At 58.0% G+C, this 17,081-nt stretch overlaps 1 protein-coding gene across 1 annotated transcript; it reads left to right on the top strand.

Moving 5' to 3' along the window:
* Positions 1-7,838: 7,838 nt before the first annotated feature.
* Positions 7,839-15,543, top strand: LOC131747065 (keratin, type I cytoskeletal 42-like). Its single transcript, XM_067022083.1, is given in 8 exon segments — positions 7,839-8,216; positions 11,014-11,096; positions 11,220-11,376; positions 12,731-12,892; positions 13,458-13,583; positions 13,789-13,921; positions 13,924-14,005; positions 15,374-15,543. Coding segments are annotated over 8 exon segments (1,257 nt in total). The 3' UTR covers positions 15,510-15,543.
* The last annotated feature ends 1,538 nt before the right edge of the window (positions 15,544-17,081 follow it).

Genomic DNA, 17,081 nt, shown 5'->3' with positions numbered 1-17,081 from the left:
CCCCCTGAAATTGTGATCCAGCTGCAAGTCTCCTGACGGCCCCCAAACACGCTGGGCGCGTCCCCACTTCTGCCTGGATGAATTCTCACCTCGTCTTCTCTTCCTGGCAAAGCCCTGCCCTGGCTTTGAAACCCAGGTTTCTGGCCCCTCCCTATGAAACTGCCCTCAGCAGCCTGGTCTGAATGAGTCGCTCCTTCCGCTCCTCCCAGGTGCTTGTACACACATACTTTCATCACCACACAGTAACACGGTGCTTGGATGGACTGTGCATCTGTCTGTCTCTCGCTCACCTGCCTGCACTCATTATGGGCAGGACTCGCTGACTCAGGGCTGAGTTCTTGGGCAGCCAGCCCGGTGACGGCCACGCCATGAATGTGATGAATGGGTGCTGAGTGAAGCCCAGCATTGGGCTCTTACTGCCTGCATTTATACAGCCAGCATTAACTGGGCACTTCCTGTGCACAAAGCCCCGAGTTAGACCTTAGAGTGGGTCCAGAGATAAACAGAAAGCCATCTTTTGGCTGTAAAGGATCATCATTCTAGAAGGGAAGCAGATCCAAATAATTCTAACACAAGTGAGAGTGGCTAGCACTCATTGGTGCTAGAATGGGCTGGGGGAGTGTATTCATTTCCTATTGCTCTTGAACAAATGACAACTTTAGGGCCTTAAAGCAACACACACTTATTAAGTTACAGTTCTGGAAGTCCAAGGTCTGAAATGCATCTTAGGAGGCTACAGTCAAGGTGTCAGCAGGGCGGAGCCCCTTCTGGAGGCTCTAGGGGAGAATTGTTCCTTGTCTTTTCCTGTTTCTGGAGTCTGCTTCCCTGGCTCATGGCTGCATCACTCTGACCTCTGCTTCTGTTGTCACATCTCCTTCTCTGACTCTGACTCTTTTGCCTCCCTCGTTTAAGGACCCTTGTGGTTACATTGGGCTCAACCAGATAATCCAGAATAATCTCCCCATTGCAAATCCCTTGACTTAATCACACCTGCAGAGTCCCTTTTGCCATATAAGGGGATAAGGACATGGACGTCTGCCTAGCACGGGGAGGGAAGGGTTACATCTCACCCCGGGGGCCTTCACCTAGACAGCTTTGGAGTCATTGATCCTCCCCCCACCGAATCCCTAGTGGGCACAAGGACTGAGGCCAGCTGCTATGACAAGCTGTCTCACGTAAGCCTCACAGAGAGTTTGTCATGGAAGCCGAGGAGCCTCATTTTGCAGATGCGGCTAAGAGAAGGCATATGACTCGTCCACGGCAGAGTCCACATTGACCCAGGCTCTTGCACTTGGCCTTCTGAGCTCTTTTCATGAGGTGCGGAGTCGTGATCACAGATAACGTGCTTCACGATGGGGGTCGTGAAGATCAGGGGCTGTGGTTCCTCCCCCACAAAACCTTGCTGGAGAAAGTGTATCACACCTGAAATGTTAAATAACAAGCCCCAGGGCCTGGGTTCTGAGGCAGAGGAAGGGACAAGGGGGCTGTGAAACTGCCAGGTTGGGGCAGCTTCAGGGATGAGGTAGGGTTTCATGGGGAGGAGCAGGTGGGGGGCCTGGGGTCGGGCCGAGTATCCCATGGAGCCCAGGCCTCTGCACAGGTGTGCTCCTCCCTGTTGGTCAGGCACGTGGATCATCCTGTGGTGGGCTGGGCTGTCCAAGAGTCAAGAGCGCCCCTTCCTGCCGGCGCTGTCAGGCGAGGGAAGGAGGCAGGCCATGCTCAGAGCACCCCGAGGCTCACACGGGGGAGACACGGCCTCCACCCCCAGCGAGCTCCCAGTCCAACTGGGGAGATACAGCTTCTATCCTAGGAAGCCTCCACTCTGAGGGGAGAGACAAAGCCTCTCTCTCGGGGAGCCCGAGCCACACCTGCCCGTGGAGGAAATCACTCAAGAGCATCGAAGAACAGGGACAAGTGAGGGTGAATTAATGGAGAGCGACCAGCCTCGCAGGGCATGGAGGGCAGAGAGCAGAGCGGCCGGCGGCACAGGGCCCGGGGCCTGGGAGGCGGGGGGTTCTGACTTGGTTCCCCCAGGCCCTCGGTGCCCCCTCAGCCTGCAGGGCAAAGGGGAGGGGGTGAGTCCCAGGTCCGAAAGGGGGACCTCCTGACCTGCTGCCCTCTCTTCCTCCCCCATAACTCCCTGAGGCCAAGGAAGGGGGGAGAGAGGGAGGGCCAGAGGGGACCAGCTGGCCCTGTTAAGCTGGAGTCTTCTAGTCTGGGAAGAAGCAAGGGTTCCCTCCCTCGCTGGAAAGCCTGGGCTCCCCTTCCCAAACCTCCTCCCCACCCATTCCTGCTGGTTCTAGGCCCTCCCTTGCCCTCTCCTCCTGTCCTGGGGTCCCATGGGGGCCCTGGGACCTCCGGGCCCTTTCTGGGGCGGGGCCCTGGACAGCTGATGTGGCTTTGTCCAGGGGGGCGGGGTTTCCCCCGCGCGGCTGAATCCTGTCTTGGGTCCACCCCAGGCACATGTTTCCTGGAAGCCAGTTACTGGGAGGTGGCTGCGTATGCTTGTGTGGGGAAGGGAGCATCTGGGGACCCCTGGAGCTCAGGGGGCACTGCAGGACGACCCGCCTCTGACTCTCTTAATCGTGCCTCCTGGGAGGCGGGAGCCAGGAAGGCTCCAAGCCTCCCGCAGACCCCGCCCCGCCCCGAGACGGAGGGTGGGGCCTTCTTTGGAGTCAGATGTAAATCATTAGTGGGTGGATATGGGCAGGTCGGCGCTGGGGCCTCAGGACAGAAGCTGAGGAAACAGAATAGAGGAAGAGGATTCCACCTAAGGGCAGGTGTGGCGGGGTGAGGGTGCCATTGGCAATGGGTGGGGAGGCTTCAGGCTTGAGGTAAAGGGAGGGGCACCTGTGAGCTCCTTGGTGACCTATCCTGGGCAAGGTGCCTGCAGGTGAGAGGGACTGTGTCTGTGTCTGAGGAAAGGAGCTGACAGGCCCTAGTGGCAGGGCCTTGGGGGTGGGGTCCAGTCTTTGGGGCCCGTGAAGGATTTGGGGTCCTCTCCTCACCAGCCAAGCCAAGGTCCCAGCTGGGAGCCCACCACCAGAACCTCGGCCTCTCACTTTCCTGACCTCACCTGATACGGACCCTTTCCCTTGGGGGGAGGGTAGAGGTGGCCATGTGTTCCCTTCCGGGGCCCCTGTCTCCGCCCCAGTCACGGCCCAGGCTCACCCGTTCCTAACAACTCACGAACACTTACAGAGCACCTGCTGCATACCTGCCCTGCCCTGGGTTCTGGGTGGGGGTGGGCACTGTCCTAAGAAGGTGACAGTTAATGCTGGGGGGCCTGTAGGAGCCAAGGTCGACTGGGCCGATGTGGCGAGACCTTTGTCAACATCGATACGCATCTATCAAACATCAAGTGTACACGGCGGCCCCCAGGCCACCCCACACCTTGCTCCTTCCATCAACATCGTAGGGTGGGATGGTCCTGGGGACTCTCCCCCCACACCCTAGTCTTGCTCAAATCCGAGAGCACGCTGGCCGTTCGGCGGCCTCTAGCGAGGAGATCCAGGGCCTGTGGGGTTGGGCAAGGCTGGGGCTGGCTGGGGACACTGAGGGATGCTGGGAGTTGTCCCAGCCGTCTCCCTGGGGCCTCCTCCTCCTGTCCCCTGCCCCCTGTGCTGGACCCCCCGGCAGGCCGTGGGGCTGGATCGCCTCTTCCTTTTCCTCTCCTCCTCCTCGTGGGCCAAGCTGCTGACAACCGTGAGGGCTGTGGGCCTGGCGCTGCCCCTCTGGCTGCCTGGGGTGGAGGACAGGCCCGGCCAGGAGAATTCACAGCTGAGGGGACCTTGGCATAGCCCTCCGACCGGCTCCTGCCAGGCCTTCCTCCCCAGGCAGGGGGAGTGGGTGCTGCTGGGGCCCAGCTTTAGGCCAGGCTCGGCTGCTAGCGCCCGGCTGGCTGCCCTGCCGCTCCGGCACCCTGGGCCTCGGTTTCCTCATGGCATCGTTGACAGGATCTGGCCAGGGCTGTCCTGAGCAGTGAGAGAGGAGTGTCCGGGCTCTTCTTAGGCCTGCCAAGGGCGGCCACACTTTCCAGAGGGCCAGGGAGGCCTTCCTGGCTCTGACCCTGTCCTTTCACCTGGGGAGAGGGGTTGAGCCGGGCCTGTCCTTCAGCAGCAGGTGAGGCTTCTCTGGGCCAAGGTATTGGAGAAGCTTCAGAGGTGGCAGAGTCTCCAAAGGCCGGAGGCAAAGGGCCTGGTGGTCACTGGTGTGGAGCCACCGAGGCCCAGACCTTGACACACAGCCTGACGTCAGGGGGTGGCAAATGGAAGTGACGGTGGGACCTTGGTGACTTTGGAGGGAGAAAAGAAGGTTAGTGAACTCTCTGCCCCTTGAAACTGGGCCTCAAGACTAAGGTCTGAGAGCTTTGGAAGTGGGGTGCGGGCTGAGATGCAGGCTCCGACAGAGGCAGAGGGTGGGTGTTGCCCTGTGGCCTGGCCCCCTCCCCAGGCCCCTGGCTCTGCTCCAAATTCACTTCTCTGAACTGAGTGAGGCCTGGCTGGAGGGAGGAGATCAGTCAGCTTCTGGGGGAGGGGGCTTCCTGGGAGAGTGGCTCCAGTGGGAAGGGGGAAGGTCATTCCCTGTGAAGGTGTGGGGGTGGTGCAAGGCTGGCCTCTGACCCATTCAGGTGACCCCAGGTTCTATTTTTTTTTTAACATCTTTATTGGAGTATAATTGCTTTACAATGGTGTGTTAGTTTCTGCTTTATAACAAAGTGAATCAGTTAAACATATACATATGTTCCCATATCTCCTCCCTCTTGCGTCTCCCTCCCACCCTCCCTATCCCACCCCTCTAGGTGGTCACAAAGCACCGAGCTGATCTCCCTGTGCCATGTGGCTGCTTCCCACTAGCTATCTATTTTACGTTTGGTAGTGTATATATGTCCATGCCCCTCTCTCACTTCGTCCCAGCTTACCCCTTCCCCTCCCCATATCCTCAAATCCATTCTCTAGTAGGTCTGTGTCTTTATTCCCGTCTTACCCCTAGGTTCTTCATGACATTTTTTTTTCTTAGATTCCATATATATGTGTTAGCATACGGTATTTGTCTTTCTCTTTCTGACTAACTTCACTCTGTTTGACAGACTCTAGGTCCATCCACTTCACTACCAATAACTCAATTTCGTTTCTTTTTATTGCTGAGTAATATTCCATTGTATATATGTGCCACATCTTCTTTATCCATTCATCTGTCGATGGACACTTAGGTTGCTTCCATGTCCTGGCTATTGTAAATAGAGCGGCAATGAGTACTGTGGTACATGACTCTTTTTGAATTATGGTTTTCTCAGGGTATATGCCCAGTAGTGGGATTGCTGGGTCATATGGTAGTTCTATTTGTAGTTTTTTAAGGAATCTCCATACTGTTCTCCATAGTGGCTGTACCAGTTCACATTCCCAGCAGCAGTGCAAGAGTGTTCCCTTTTCTCCACACCCTCTCCAGCATTTATTGTTTCTAGATTTTTTGATGACAGCCATTCTGACTGGTGTGAGATGATATCTCAATGTAGTTTTGATTTGCATTTCTCTAATGATTAATGATGTTGAGCATTCTTTCATGTGTTTGTTGGCAATCTGTATATCTTCTTTGGAGAAGTGTCTATTTAGGTCTTCTGCCCATTTTTGGATTGGGTTGTTTGTTTTTTTTGTTATTGAGCTGCATGAGCTGCTTGTAAATTTTGGAGATTAATCCTTTGTCAGTTGCTTCATTTGCAAATATTTTCTCCCATTCTGAGGGTTGTCTTTGGTCTTGTTTATGGTTTCCTTTGCTGTGCAAAAGCTTTTACGTTTCATTAGGTCCCATTTGTTTATTTTTGTTTTTATTTCCATTTCTCTAGGAGGTGGGTCAAAAAGGATCTTGCTGTGATTTATGTCATAGAGTGTTCTGCCTATGTTTTCCTCTAAGAGTTTGATAGTGTCTGGCCTTACATTTAGGTCTTTAATCCATTTTGAGCTTATTTTTGTGTATGGTGTTAGGGAGTGTTCTAATCTCATACTTTTACATGTAGCTGTCCAGTTTTCCCAGCACCACTTATTGAAGAGGCTGTCCTTTCTCCACTGTACATTCCTGCCTCCTTTATCAAAGATAAGGTGACCATATGTGTGTGGGTTTATCTCTGGGCTATCCTGTTCCATTGATCTATATTTCTGTTTTTGTGCCAGTACCATACTGTCTTGATTACTGTAGCTTTGTAGTATAGTCTGAAGTCAGGGAGCCTGATTCCTCCAGCTCCGTTTTTTGTTCTCAAGATTGGGCCCCAGGTTCTATTGGTTCCCTTCCCCAAGACTGTCCTGGAGTAGGAAGAAGTCCTCCCTGGTGTCTGGCCTCATGGAAGAGCCCCAGTGTTCTAACCTTGCTCCCTAGCCTTGACTTTGAGCCCCCTCTGTGCCCCAGGAACCCTGAGAACCCCCAGACTTTGCAGGCGGGGTGGGAGCAGGGTGAAGTCAATCAGGTTGTCCCCTCTCTCACAGTAGCTTGTGGAGTCTCCACTCTCCAAGCAAGGAGACACCCTTGCGTGCGAGGGCACTCACTTTCTTTCCCTGTGTGTGGCCCGAGAGCCCAGGCCGCCCACGTGTCTCCCTCCGCCCCTGCCTGGCCAGAAGGCCTCCCCGCCCCTGGAAGCTTCCCATTCAGACAGGCCCGGTGCAGACGCTGGGGTACTGGCAGCACATAAATCATTAGCACTGAAGCAATTAAGGCTGGTAATCTCCTGGCTGGGCGTCGTCGGCGGGTGCCAGCCGCCAGGATGTGGGATTGTGCTTTGTCCTCGCAGAGGCCACACTTCCCCAGGGCATGGCTCCATGGAGGGGTACCTGCCACACAGGTCCTGCTTCTCCTGCGCCCCGCATCTCCTCTGGGGGCCCCTTGGGAGTGTCTTCCCTCAAGTACTGCGGGTGTGTGTGTGTGTGAGCAGGAGGGATCCCCCTAACCCCCTACTTCCTTCTCCCCCTCAGCCCCAGCTTGACTGATGTCAACCATCTCTCCAGATTCCCTCAAAGACCCTGGGAGGCAGGAATTACCCTCATTTTGCAAATGAGGCAACTGAGGCTCTTGAACTGACTTCCTGAAAGGTTTGGATCCAAAGCTCCCTCAGATCAGTGGCTGTGACTATTCCCCTCAGATAGGGCAGCCCCCAGGCCAGGGGCTACGTCTCCTCCCACAGACTTGGAATAATCCCAAGAGACCTGGGGGGCTCCCTCAGGTCAGAGGCTGATTCGCCCCCCCCACCGCCCAGCCTGGGGGGCTCCCTCAGGGCCACATTGTAGGGGGTAGGGAAGGGTGTCCCCCGCATCTCTCCACCCTCTCCCTGGGACCCAAGAATGCTGGGTGCGGGGCCAGACCAGCCCCAGGCTCTGGGCCTGTGAAGCCTTGTTCCAGGCCCTTTCTGGCTCCCAGGGCTGCGTTCTCCGGACTCCCCCCAAGAATGAGCTCAGCCACCTAATTGTGATTGAGAATGGAGGATCACCCTACCCCGGGGTTGAGCTTCCAATACCACCTTTGTCTAACAGACAATGGGCTGCTAAGAAGCCGTTGTGCCCAGTCCAGGGTCGGGATGCCTCGGTGTGTCCAGCCTGAGCCCCGGGCCCTGGGCAACTGGTACAGAGGCAAATTACATGGCTGGGGTTTTGGCTCTGACTTCAAGAGCCAGGGACCCAGCCGCCCTTTAGCCTGGCTATAAAGGGCTGTAAAGGGCTCCCTGGGGTCTCTGTGCAAACCAGACCCTGCGCCTGACTTGTGGACACCATGGCCGCCCCCACCACCAGCATCTACCGGCTCTCCACCTCCGGCTCTGTCAAGGGCCTGTGTGTGTCTGGTGGCAGGGGTTTCTCTCGATGTCTTCCATCCGTTTTGGGGGTGCCTGCCAGTCCCCCAGCCTCCGGGGAGCCAGCAGCTCTGGCAACATGTCTGTGTCCTCGTCCCACTTCTCCGTGGGCATGGGGGGCAGCTATGGCAGGGGCTGCTTCTGCAGCCTGGATGGGGGCTTTGGCTCCAGCTTTGGGGTGGCAGACGCCCTGCTGGGGGGCAGTGAGAAGGAGACCATGCAGAACCTCAACGACCGCCTGGCCTCCTGCCTGGACAAGGTGCGTGCTCTGGAGGAGGCTAATGCTGACCTGGAGGTGAAGATCCACGACTGGTACAAGAAGCAGGGCCCCGGGCCCGCCCTCGACTACAGCCACTACGTCAAGACCATCGAGGACCTGTGGAGCAAAGTGGGCGCTCCCTGCCCTCTGTCCTTAGTACCTGCTTCTGACTCACACCATACCAACTTTGGACCTTTGCCAACATTTCTCCTCCAGCCTAGGTCTCCATCCCTCACCTGTTCATTCATTCATTCACTCTCTCACTTGCTCTGGAACCCAGCCCTGTACCAGTCACTGGTCCTAGGCCTGGAGGACATCCCACGTTGGGAGGCTGTTTGGAGTTCCTCCTTTCTGGGGGAGGGTATTTGGGGTGGGTGATAGAGGAGTGGGCAGGGAAGGCTTCAGAATCTTGATTGAGGGCAGCAGATGGCATTCCAAGTATAGAGATCAGTGTGGACAAAGGCATAGAGGTGGGAACGAGTTTGGTGTGGCTGCTGGGAGATGAGGCTCAATGTCTCCTTCTCACTATCCCATTTCCCTTTGAGTTTGCTCCCCCCCCCACCCCGCCTGCCTCACCTCCTCCAGGCAGTCCTCCTGGATGCACGGCACTTGCCTTTTATCCTTGGGTCTGGGGGTCCCTTCCGCACTTTGAGTTCAGCTCTGTTCATTGGGCTGATTTCACTGAGTCTGACATGTTCTCACAGCTGCTTTCATTGTTGGTCCTCCTCACTCCTTCCATGATGGTCACTCTGGGGATCCCTAAGAGCAGAGGCTGTCTCTGCTTGCAGATGCAGATTGGGGGTGGTGGTCCCTGAGGAAAGGAGCTGTGTCTTCCCACTCAGACTGGAAGCTTCCAAGGGGAGATATTTCTCTAACTTAGTCTGATGGAGGAGACAACACACACACACACACACACACAAATACACACACACACACACACACACACACACACACACACACACACACACACACTATGATCTCTGTGAACATGACCTTGGCATTCTGTAAACACGGCACCTGGGTCTTCTGTGCAAACCTTGCCCCTGGAGGGACCTACAGGGCTGCAGCCTCCAGAGGCAGGAGAGAGGTCAAAGGGGTGCAAGAGCCGGGCTTGGGGAAAGCCGGGCTGGGGGCTGGCTGGTCCAGAGTCAGCCCACTCAGTTTCCTGGTGGAGAACCAGGCCTGCTGCCCTGCGAGGGGCTTTGCCTGCTCCTGCCCGGGACCCAGGCCCGGAAGGGAACTCCTGCAATTGCCCACTGGAAGCAGAGCTACTGGGAGTGCCAGATCAGATACTGGGCTTGATCTGGGCAGCAGGGATCTCAGGGGAGCCCTGGTGAGTCAGTGTCCCTGAGCTTCGGGGTCAGCTAGCTCCTCACTGCCAGCCCCCAGTGCACTGCGCACCAGGCTTCTGAGTCACTGCCCCTCGGCGGTTTTTAGCCACTGCCCCCTCGCTGGACCCAATCAGCCTCCTAAGCAGGGAGGTGGATGGGGGCCCAGTCTGCAGGCTGCTGATGGGCCTAGTGAGGCCCTGGGGCAGGTTCAGTCAGACTGGCTCTTGGGTTCAGTCTGGAAACGGAGCCTGACTCAGGGTACCTTTTCAGAACTTAGGGCCACGAGTGGGCTCTGAGGCCCAGGATGAGTTTACTGGCGCTGTCCCCTCTTACAGCTTTATACTTCAGCCCTCAGCCTGCAAATATTCCAGATTCTACTCAGCTCATCTGCCACCTCCACTGTGACCTCCTCTCTGCTTCCTCTGGGCAGTGTGGAGGGGCCTCCCCCTCCCCCCAGCCCCATGGCCTTTGACTAGAGCCTCTCTTGGGTATTTCTCCCAACGATAACGATAGCAGCAGTAATAATAGTGAACCCTCTGCTCCTTCCAGAGCCTGTCCCTTCCCTGTTGTCATTTAAACCTCCCAGGTGACCCTGTGGGAAAAGAAAACCTTGCCCTAGGTTTGACCTGGGGCCAGCCATAACATTATTAATTATGTCATTAATCGTTTAATTAAACTAATGTTTCCTGGGGGCTGACTCTCGGCCAGGCACTGTACGCAGGGCTGGGGATTCCAAACTGAAGGAGACAGACATGAGACAGGGCCTTGTTCCTCTGGAGCTCAGAGTCCAGTGGAGGAGAGGAAAAAACACACAAAAAAGTCACAGAAAAATGTCGCACTTGGGAGGAGTACTGTGTAAGAGAGATGGGCCGAGAGGAGATATGATGGGGAAGAAGGACCCAGATGGGGAATCGAAGAGGGCTTCCTGGAGGAGGTGGCAACTGAGCCTAGAGGTGAATTTATTTTATTTATTTATTTGGCTGCTTTGGGTCTTCGTTGTTGTGCTCCAGCTTTCCCTAGTTGTGGCAAGCTGGGGCTACTCTTCGTGGTGGTGCGCGGGCTTCTCATTGTGGTGGCTTCTCTTGTTGTGGAGCACAGGCTCTAGGCGAACGGGCTTCAGTAATTGTGGCACGTGGGCTCAGTAGTTGTGGCTTGCAGGCTCTAGAGCTCAGGCTCAGTAGTTGTGGCGCACGGGCTTAGTTGCTCTGCGGCACGTGGGATCTTCCTGGATCAGGGCTCGAACCCGTATCCCTTGCATTGGCAGGTGGATTCTTAACCACTGAGCCACCAGGGAAGCCCTAGTGGTGAATTTAGTTGGGGAAAGATGAAGTGAGGTCCAGGCAGCTTGGGCAGTGACCCTCGTGGTGGGAGAGGGGTGCATATGGGTCTCTTTCCTGGCACCATGGTTACCTGTGCCTGGCTATCATGCCCCCACCCCTTGTGAGCCCCCCAGCAGGTTGTTCAGAGGAGGAGACCACAGGGACCCTCATCTCCCTCACTCTGGCCCACTCTCCAAAGGGCTGAAGGAGGGGTGTTGCAAGGTCTTCCTGTGGCTGCCCAGGGCGCTTGCTCACCAAGCTCACTGTGTCCCCCAGATCCTGGCGGCTGCCATCGACAAGGCCACCTTGGTGCTGCAGATCGATAATGCCTGCCTGGCAGCCGATGACTTCCACACCAAGTGAGTCTGGGCCTCGGGGACAGCTCAAGGGGCGGGTGGGGGTCTGGCTTTCTGTGTGTACGGGGGTGTCCTAATGGCACTCCATGTCTCAGGCTTCCCCGCCTCCACCGCTCCCCCGCCAAGATATAAGAAGGAGCTGAACCTGCGGATGAGCGTGGAGGCCGACATCAACGGCCTGTGCAGGGTGCTGGATGAGCTGACCCTGGCCAGAGCTGACCTGGAGATGCAGATTGAGAACCTCAAGGAGGAGCTGGCCTGCCTCCGGAAGAGGCCAGCTCGGGCATGCAGGAGAAACTTGCCTGAGGACAAGCAAGGCCGGGGCCCCCAAATCTTCCTGGGCCAGGGCCACGCTGTCCATCCAGTTCCCATCTCTGGTGGGTTCCCGGCTCTGACCCTGGGAGACTCTTTTTTTTTGTTTTGTTTTTTCTGGTACGCAGGCCTCTCACTTTTGCGGCCTCTCCCGTTGCGGAGCACAGGCTCCGGACGCGCAGGCTCAGCGGCCATGGCTCACGGGCCCAGCCGCTCCGCGGCACGTGGGATCTTCCCAGACCGGGGCACGAACCCGTGTCCCCTGCATCGGCAGGTGGACTTGCAATCACTGCGCCACCAGGGAAGCCCCTGGGAGACTCTCATTGGGCCCTGGTTGAGGCCTGGAGGGCTCTTTCCCCCCAGAGACACTTCTCTGTCCCTCGAGGCACTGCCTACTGTGTGGTGGCAGTTAACTATCTAATGGGTGAATCAGTCTAAGAACACGCAGCTAATTATTATATTTAATTGTAATGGTGATAGCCATACCAACCACAAACATCTGCCCAGCCCATTATGAGTGTTTCACAGCAATTATCTCCGCTGATACTGACAGCCTCCCTGGGAGAAAGGAGCAAGTTCTTCTTACCAGTGAAGAAACCGAGGCTCAGAGAGGTTAAGGAACTTGTCCAAGGCTGTACAGGGGTGGGTCTTCCCTCAGGTCTGCCTGAGCCATATCCACACCCGACCCTGACTCCACCACTCTGCCACTTCTCCCACCTCCCAGGGACCCCAAGGCTCAACCCAACGATAGGGATCCAAGACCCTGCAGGGGGATTAATGAACCTTGTGGCTTCCTTCCCATCCGACTTCTGGGCTGGCCTGAGCTGAGGGAGCCTAATGCCCGAGTAGCAGGAGTCCGGAAAATGTCTCTACTTGGCTTCGAGGCTGGTTATAGGGATTGCATCCCCCAGCAGATTCACGTTTCCTAGTGAGGTCTGACTCCCCCCGATACCGACAGGGGGCTGCTTTCCCCGTGCCCGTGCTGCGTGGTTGGTGATGGGGGGTGAGGCGGGTGGTCAGGGCTGGAGTGAGGTTGTCCTGGCTCATGCCCCACCGTGACCGGGAGTTGCCATCTCTCCTGGCCCAGCACACACCGGGACCGGGCAATGTCCACCCCGAGAGTGTGTGTTGGGGGAGATTGTTGATATCCACAGCCCTGCATGTTTGAGACGTGATGACATCCACCTCCACCTTCAGGGGGAGGAGCTGTTGGCCTGTCTGTGTCTGTCTGTCCTCTGCACCCATCTCCCCCAGACAGAGAAGGCAGCCGCAGGGACTCTTCCCAGGATGGCCCTGAGTGAGCTCCTGCTCCCCTGTCTGTCCAGGAAGTGAACGCCCTGCGAGGCCAGGTTGGTGGTGAGATCAACGTGGAGATGGACGCCGCCCCCGGTGTGGACCTGGGCCACATCCTGAGCGAGACGCGTGACCAGTGCGAGAAGGTCACGGAGAAGACCCGCAAGGACGCCGAGGACTGGTTCTTCAACAAGGTGTGTGGCCTGCGTGAGCAGGTGCACACACAGGTGCGTGCATGCGCTGTGTGCTGAGCACATGTTGGAAAACGTACAGATCCACAGACTGTGGATTCCCAGCTGGAAGGACCTTTGGAAACCAGGGAACCAACCCCTCACGTTCAGGGGGACATTGTGAGGCTCAGAGAGGCCTTATGCTCACACAACCCTTCACTGTGGCCTGGGGAGCAGATCCAGATCCAGATCCAGATCCCACTAGGGGTTCTCCCAGCCCGGGCATTCGTAGGTAGGTGTGTGTTTGAATGCAGACTCTCATGCCCCCAGTAAGCATGCACTGAGCAGCCGCAGTGCCCGGACAGCGACAGGCGCAAAAAGAGTAAAACCCAGGGCCTGCCCTAGAGCGGTACCTGCCGTCCAGTAAGGAAACAAACGACCACAGAGCAAGGTGAATTCTGCAAGTTCCAGGGTGTGCAGGTGGGCTTGGGGCCCCGCAGAGGCCGGGGAGCGGCAGGTCTAGGAGGTCAGGCCCCTGCCCCACCTCTGCAAGCCTCTGCAAGCCCCTAGGGCCCATCCTGCCTTCCAGACGGACGAGCTGAACCGTGAGGTGGCCACCAACACCGAGGCCCTGCCGAGCAGCCGGACGGAGATCATGGAGCCACGCCGCACCGTGCAGAACCTGGAGATCGAGCTGCAGTCCCAGCTCAGCATGGTAGGGCCTCTGTCCCCTCCCTGTCCTGTACCCGTCACTCCAAGTGGGCCCCGCCTCCTGGACCCCCACTCGGAGAACCAGCGACTGCCTGCCCCGCCTGTCACTGCACACTCTGCCCCACTCACTGCCCCACCCACAAACTCACACACGTGGGTCCCCCTTCTGGGGGCTCGGTCTCCCCAGCCACCTCCACCTTGACCCACAGAAAGCGTCACTGGAGGGCAGCCTGGCAGAGAGCGAGGTGCACTGCGGGGCCCAGCTGGCCCAGCTGCAGCGGCTCATCAGCAGCATTGAGCAGCGGCTGTGCGAGCTCCCCTGTGACCTGGAGCAGCAGAGCCAGGAAAGATGCTGCCGGACGTGAAGACGCTGCTAGAGCAGGAGATCGCCACCTACCGCCGCCTGCTGGAGGGCTATGTGGCCCGGTGAGTGGAGGGCACCCCGCACCTGCTCGGTGGGCTGGGTGCCTTCACCCAGGGAGGGCCAGCACCGGCCGAGGCAGGAGGAGGTGTGGAGGTTTGCAGGAGGTGAAGCTGAGAACACTGGCTGGGGTCCCACTTGATGGAGTAGGCAGTGGGGAGCCACGGGGGCTTTTGCGCAGAGCGAAGTATGATCATCAAGACATCTTAGAACATTCACTCTGGCTGCAGAGGGAGAAATGCATCCGAGGGGCGAGGGTGGGGTCGGGGAGACCAGTCAGGAGACTGGAGCAAGGGCGTCAGGCTAGAGAAGACCTGCCATAAGGTGGGCGAAGGGCAGGGAAGGGGAGGTGGTACACCAAGAGGATGTTTTATCGCTAAAAACAGCAGGACTGGATGCCTGAATGCGGGGGCGAGCGTGGCTTGCAGGCGGGACTCAATGAACGTTTGCGTTAGCACATGAAGTGGTTAATAATGATCCTGGGGCTTCCCTAGTGGCGCAGTGGTTGAGAGTCCGCCAGCCGATGCAGGGGACACGCGTTCGTGCTCCGGTCCGGGAAGATCCCACGTGCCGCGGAGCGGCTGGGCCCGTGAGCCGTGGCCGCTGAGCCTGGGCGTCCAGAGCCTGTGCTCCGCAACGGGAGAGGCCACAACAGTGAGAGGCCCGCATACCGCAAAACAAACAAACAAACAAACAAAAAACAAAACAAAACAATAATGATCCTGGCTTTCTGGTTCCAGTGATGGCATGGTTGGAGATCCCATTGTCTGGGATGGGTGGCGATCTGGTTTGGAGTTGGGTGGGTGATGGGGCCCTAGTGTAAAGGGGCCGAGGATGTCCTGGAGTCTCCATGCTTAGTCACACATTCCAGCTTTTTGCTCTATGACAATGGCTAAGTCTATCTATAGTCTAGCCACAGTCTCTCCTACTTTAATTAAGTTTATTTGTTGGTCCCTTCACGATATGGAGAAACCACTTGCTCAGCTTCTCCTTGTAAATCCCTGGTTGGCCACAAAGTGCCTCTGGGCCTTCTGGTGGGGTATCCCCTTTCCTTACTCCTGCCCACTGGGCCTGTGCCCTTTGACCCTGTGGTTGCCATTCTTTCCCGTATACTCCCTGCTGTGATTTCTCTCCGATTTGCTGGGACCTCTCTCCCCTCGGCCTGCCGGGGCCTCTCCTCCCGGGGGGCTGGGCTCCCAACCAACACCACTGGGCTGACAGGTCCCCCTTTCCCTGCAGCCTGGCCACCCAGTACTCCTCGTCCGTGGTCTCTCAGCCCACCCGGGAAGGTAAGAGCCTGCCTCGTCCTGCCCAGGGCAGGTGGGGAGAGGCTAAGGACCCTTCTGTGTGGGAGGCTTGGGGAGGGCCTCCAGCCTGAGGTTCCCTGTGCCTCCCTCCTCCTCCACCGTAGCCGCGGTGACCACCCGCCAGACGCGTACCATCGTGGAGGAAGTCCAGGATGGCCAGGTGGTCCCCTCCCGCGAGCAGGTCCATCGCTCCCCCCACTGAGGCCCCGTCTACCTGTGACAGCCCAGCCTCCAGGGTCGTCAAGGGGCGGCCATTGCCTGCAGCTCCCAGCACTCTACTGCTGCACCCCAAGTTCCGGTCTGGGCCACCGCGGTTGCCTTTCCGTATCTGCCTCCCACAGCCCCTCACCAAGGGGACCTCCTGAGTTTGCCCCAGTGACTGCATTTGAAGCTTTGCTTGAAGTTCAATGCCTCCTGTGGTTTGGTCTGGTCATTGGCTTGGGCAGTGTGGGCTGAGGGATGGGGGGACAAGGAGAGTTTGCGGAGGGTTTGGGGCTGCTTATCCCCTGCCAGCCTGTTCTGCCCCCCGCATCCGGGCCTGGGGCTCGAAGGAGGGAGATGGGAGGCTTGAGGGCTGAGGGATGGGACAGCCCATCAGATTGGGAAAGTTCCTGAGAATCAGCCCCTGGGCCCCCATTGCCTGTGGCTGGTCCCTGGGAGAGCCCCGTAGACTTTCCGGGGAGCCACACCTGTTATAGACAGCTCCCTGTCTCAGCCTGAGGCGGTACAAGGTCAAGATCAGAGGGAGGGGCGCTGGGCAGGGGGCTTTCTGGAGAAGTGGTCCAGGGTGCTGAAGCCTGCGAGGGACGGCAGTGGCACGGCCAGTCCAGGAAACCAGACCGGCTCTGCTGGGCTTGCGGGTATGTGGGGTGGGGTGGCCCCTCTGCATATGAGCATGGGCGGCGGGGGGGCATCCTCCTTGCTTTGGTGGCTTAGCAGCTGCTGGGCTCTTGGGGAATCTCTCTCAGCTGCTGGCAGGGGCTGTCTGGGCCTGTCTGGGAAGTGGAAGCCATCGGCAGTCTGAGACACGAGCACGTTCCGCCCACTGGGCCTGCTGGGACCCTGGAACTGAGGGTGGTGGGCAGGGCAGGGTGGGGCTGTGAGGCGGGCACCTGGCCCATCCTGAGGGGCCAGGTCAGGGGATTGGGTGGGGTCCCTGGGGGAGACTGCAGGGGAGGGGAGCGGGGGGAGGGGAAGGGGAGGGGAGGGAGGAGGGGGAGGGGAGGGGGAGGGAGAGGGGATGGCGGGGAGGGGACTGGCGGGGGGCGGGTCTCAGGAAGACCCTCTTCTTGGGCAGTGTCCTTTGGTTTTCCACCTGGCTGGGACCCAAAGGTATATGCCCCCTGCCTGAGGCCTCTTGGGGAATAGGAGGCGTAAGGAGGGTGGAAGGGGCCTGCCTCTCACCCTTCTTCCTGTTGCATTTACCACGATGCCCCCTCTCAGCCTGCCACTTCCCCAGCCTGCAGCTAAGCTCCCCTTTGCCCACTCCAGCTCAGGACTCCCCACTTGTGAGAGAGAGATGGGGAAAGGGTCAGAAAAGGACTCTGGGTCTCCAGGGGCTTCCAGGGATGGGGACAGGGTCAGAAAACTGGACAGAGGGAAGCACGGCCCCTGCAGTGCTTCCTTGGTGTCAGGGCTCTGCAGAAGGGGGCCAGCGTGTCACAGGCCCCTGGGGAGGCGTGCAGGTGCTGTGGCAGGGTGTGATGAAGGGTGAAGCCCTGCCAGCCCCGTTCTGAGTTAGGTGGGGCGGTGGGACACTTTCCCTCTACAAGCC

This window comes from Kogia breviceps, chromosome 19 (genome assembly GCF_026419965.1).
Source record: "Kogia breviceps isolate mKogBre1 chromosome 19, mKogBre1 haplotype 1, whole genome shotgun sequence".
Lineage (NCBI taxonomy): Eukaryota > Metazoa > Chordata > Mammalia > Artiodactyla > Physeteridae > Kogia > Kogia breviceps.
This window is presented reverse-complemented; position numbering and strand designations above follow the sequence as displayed.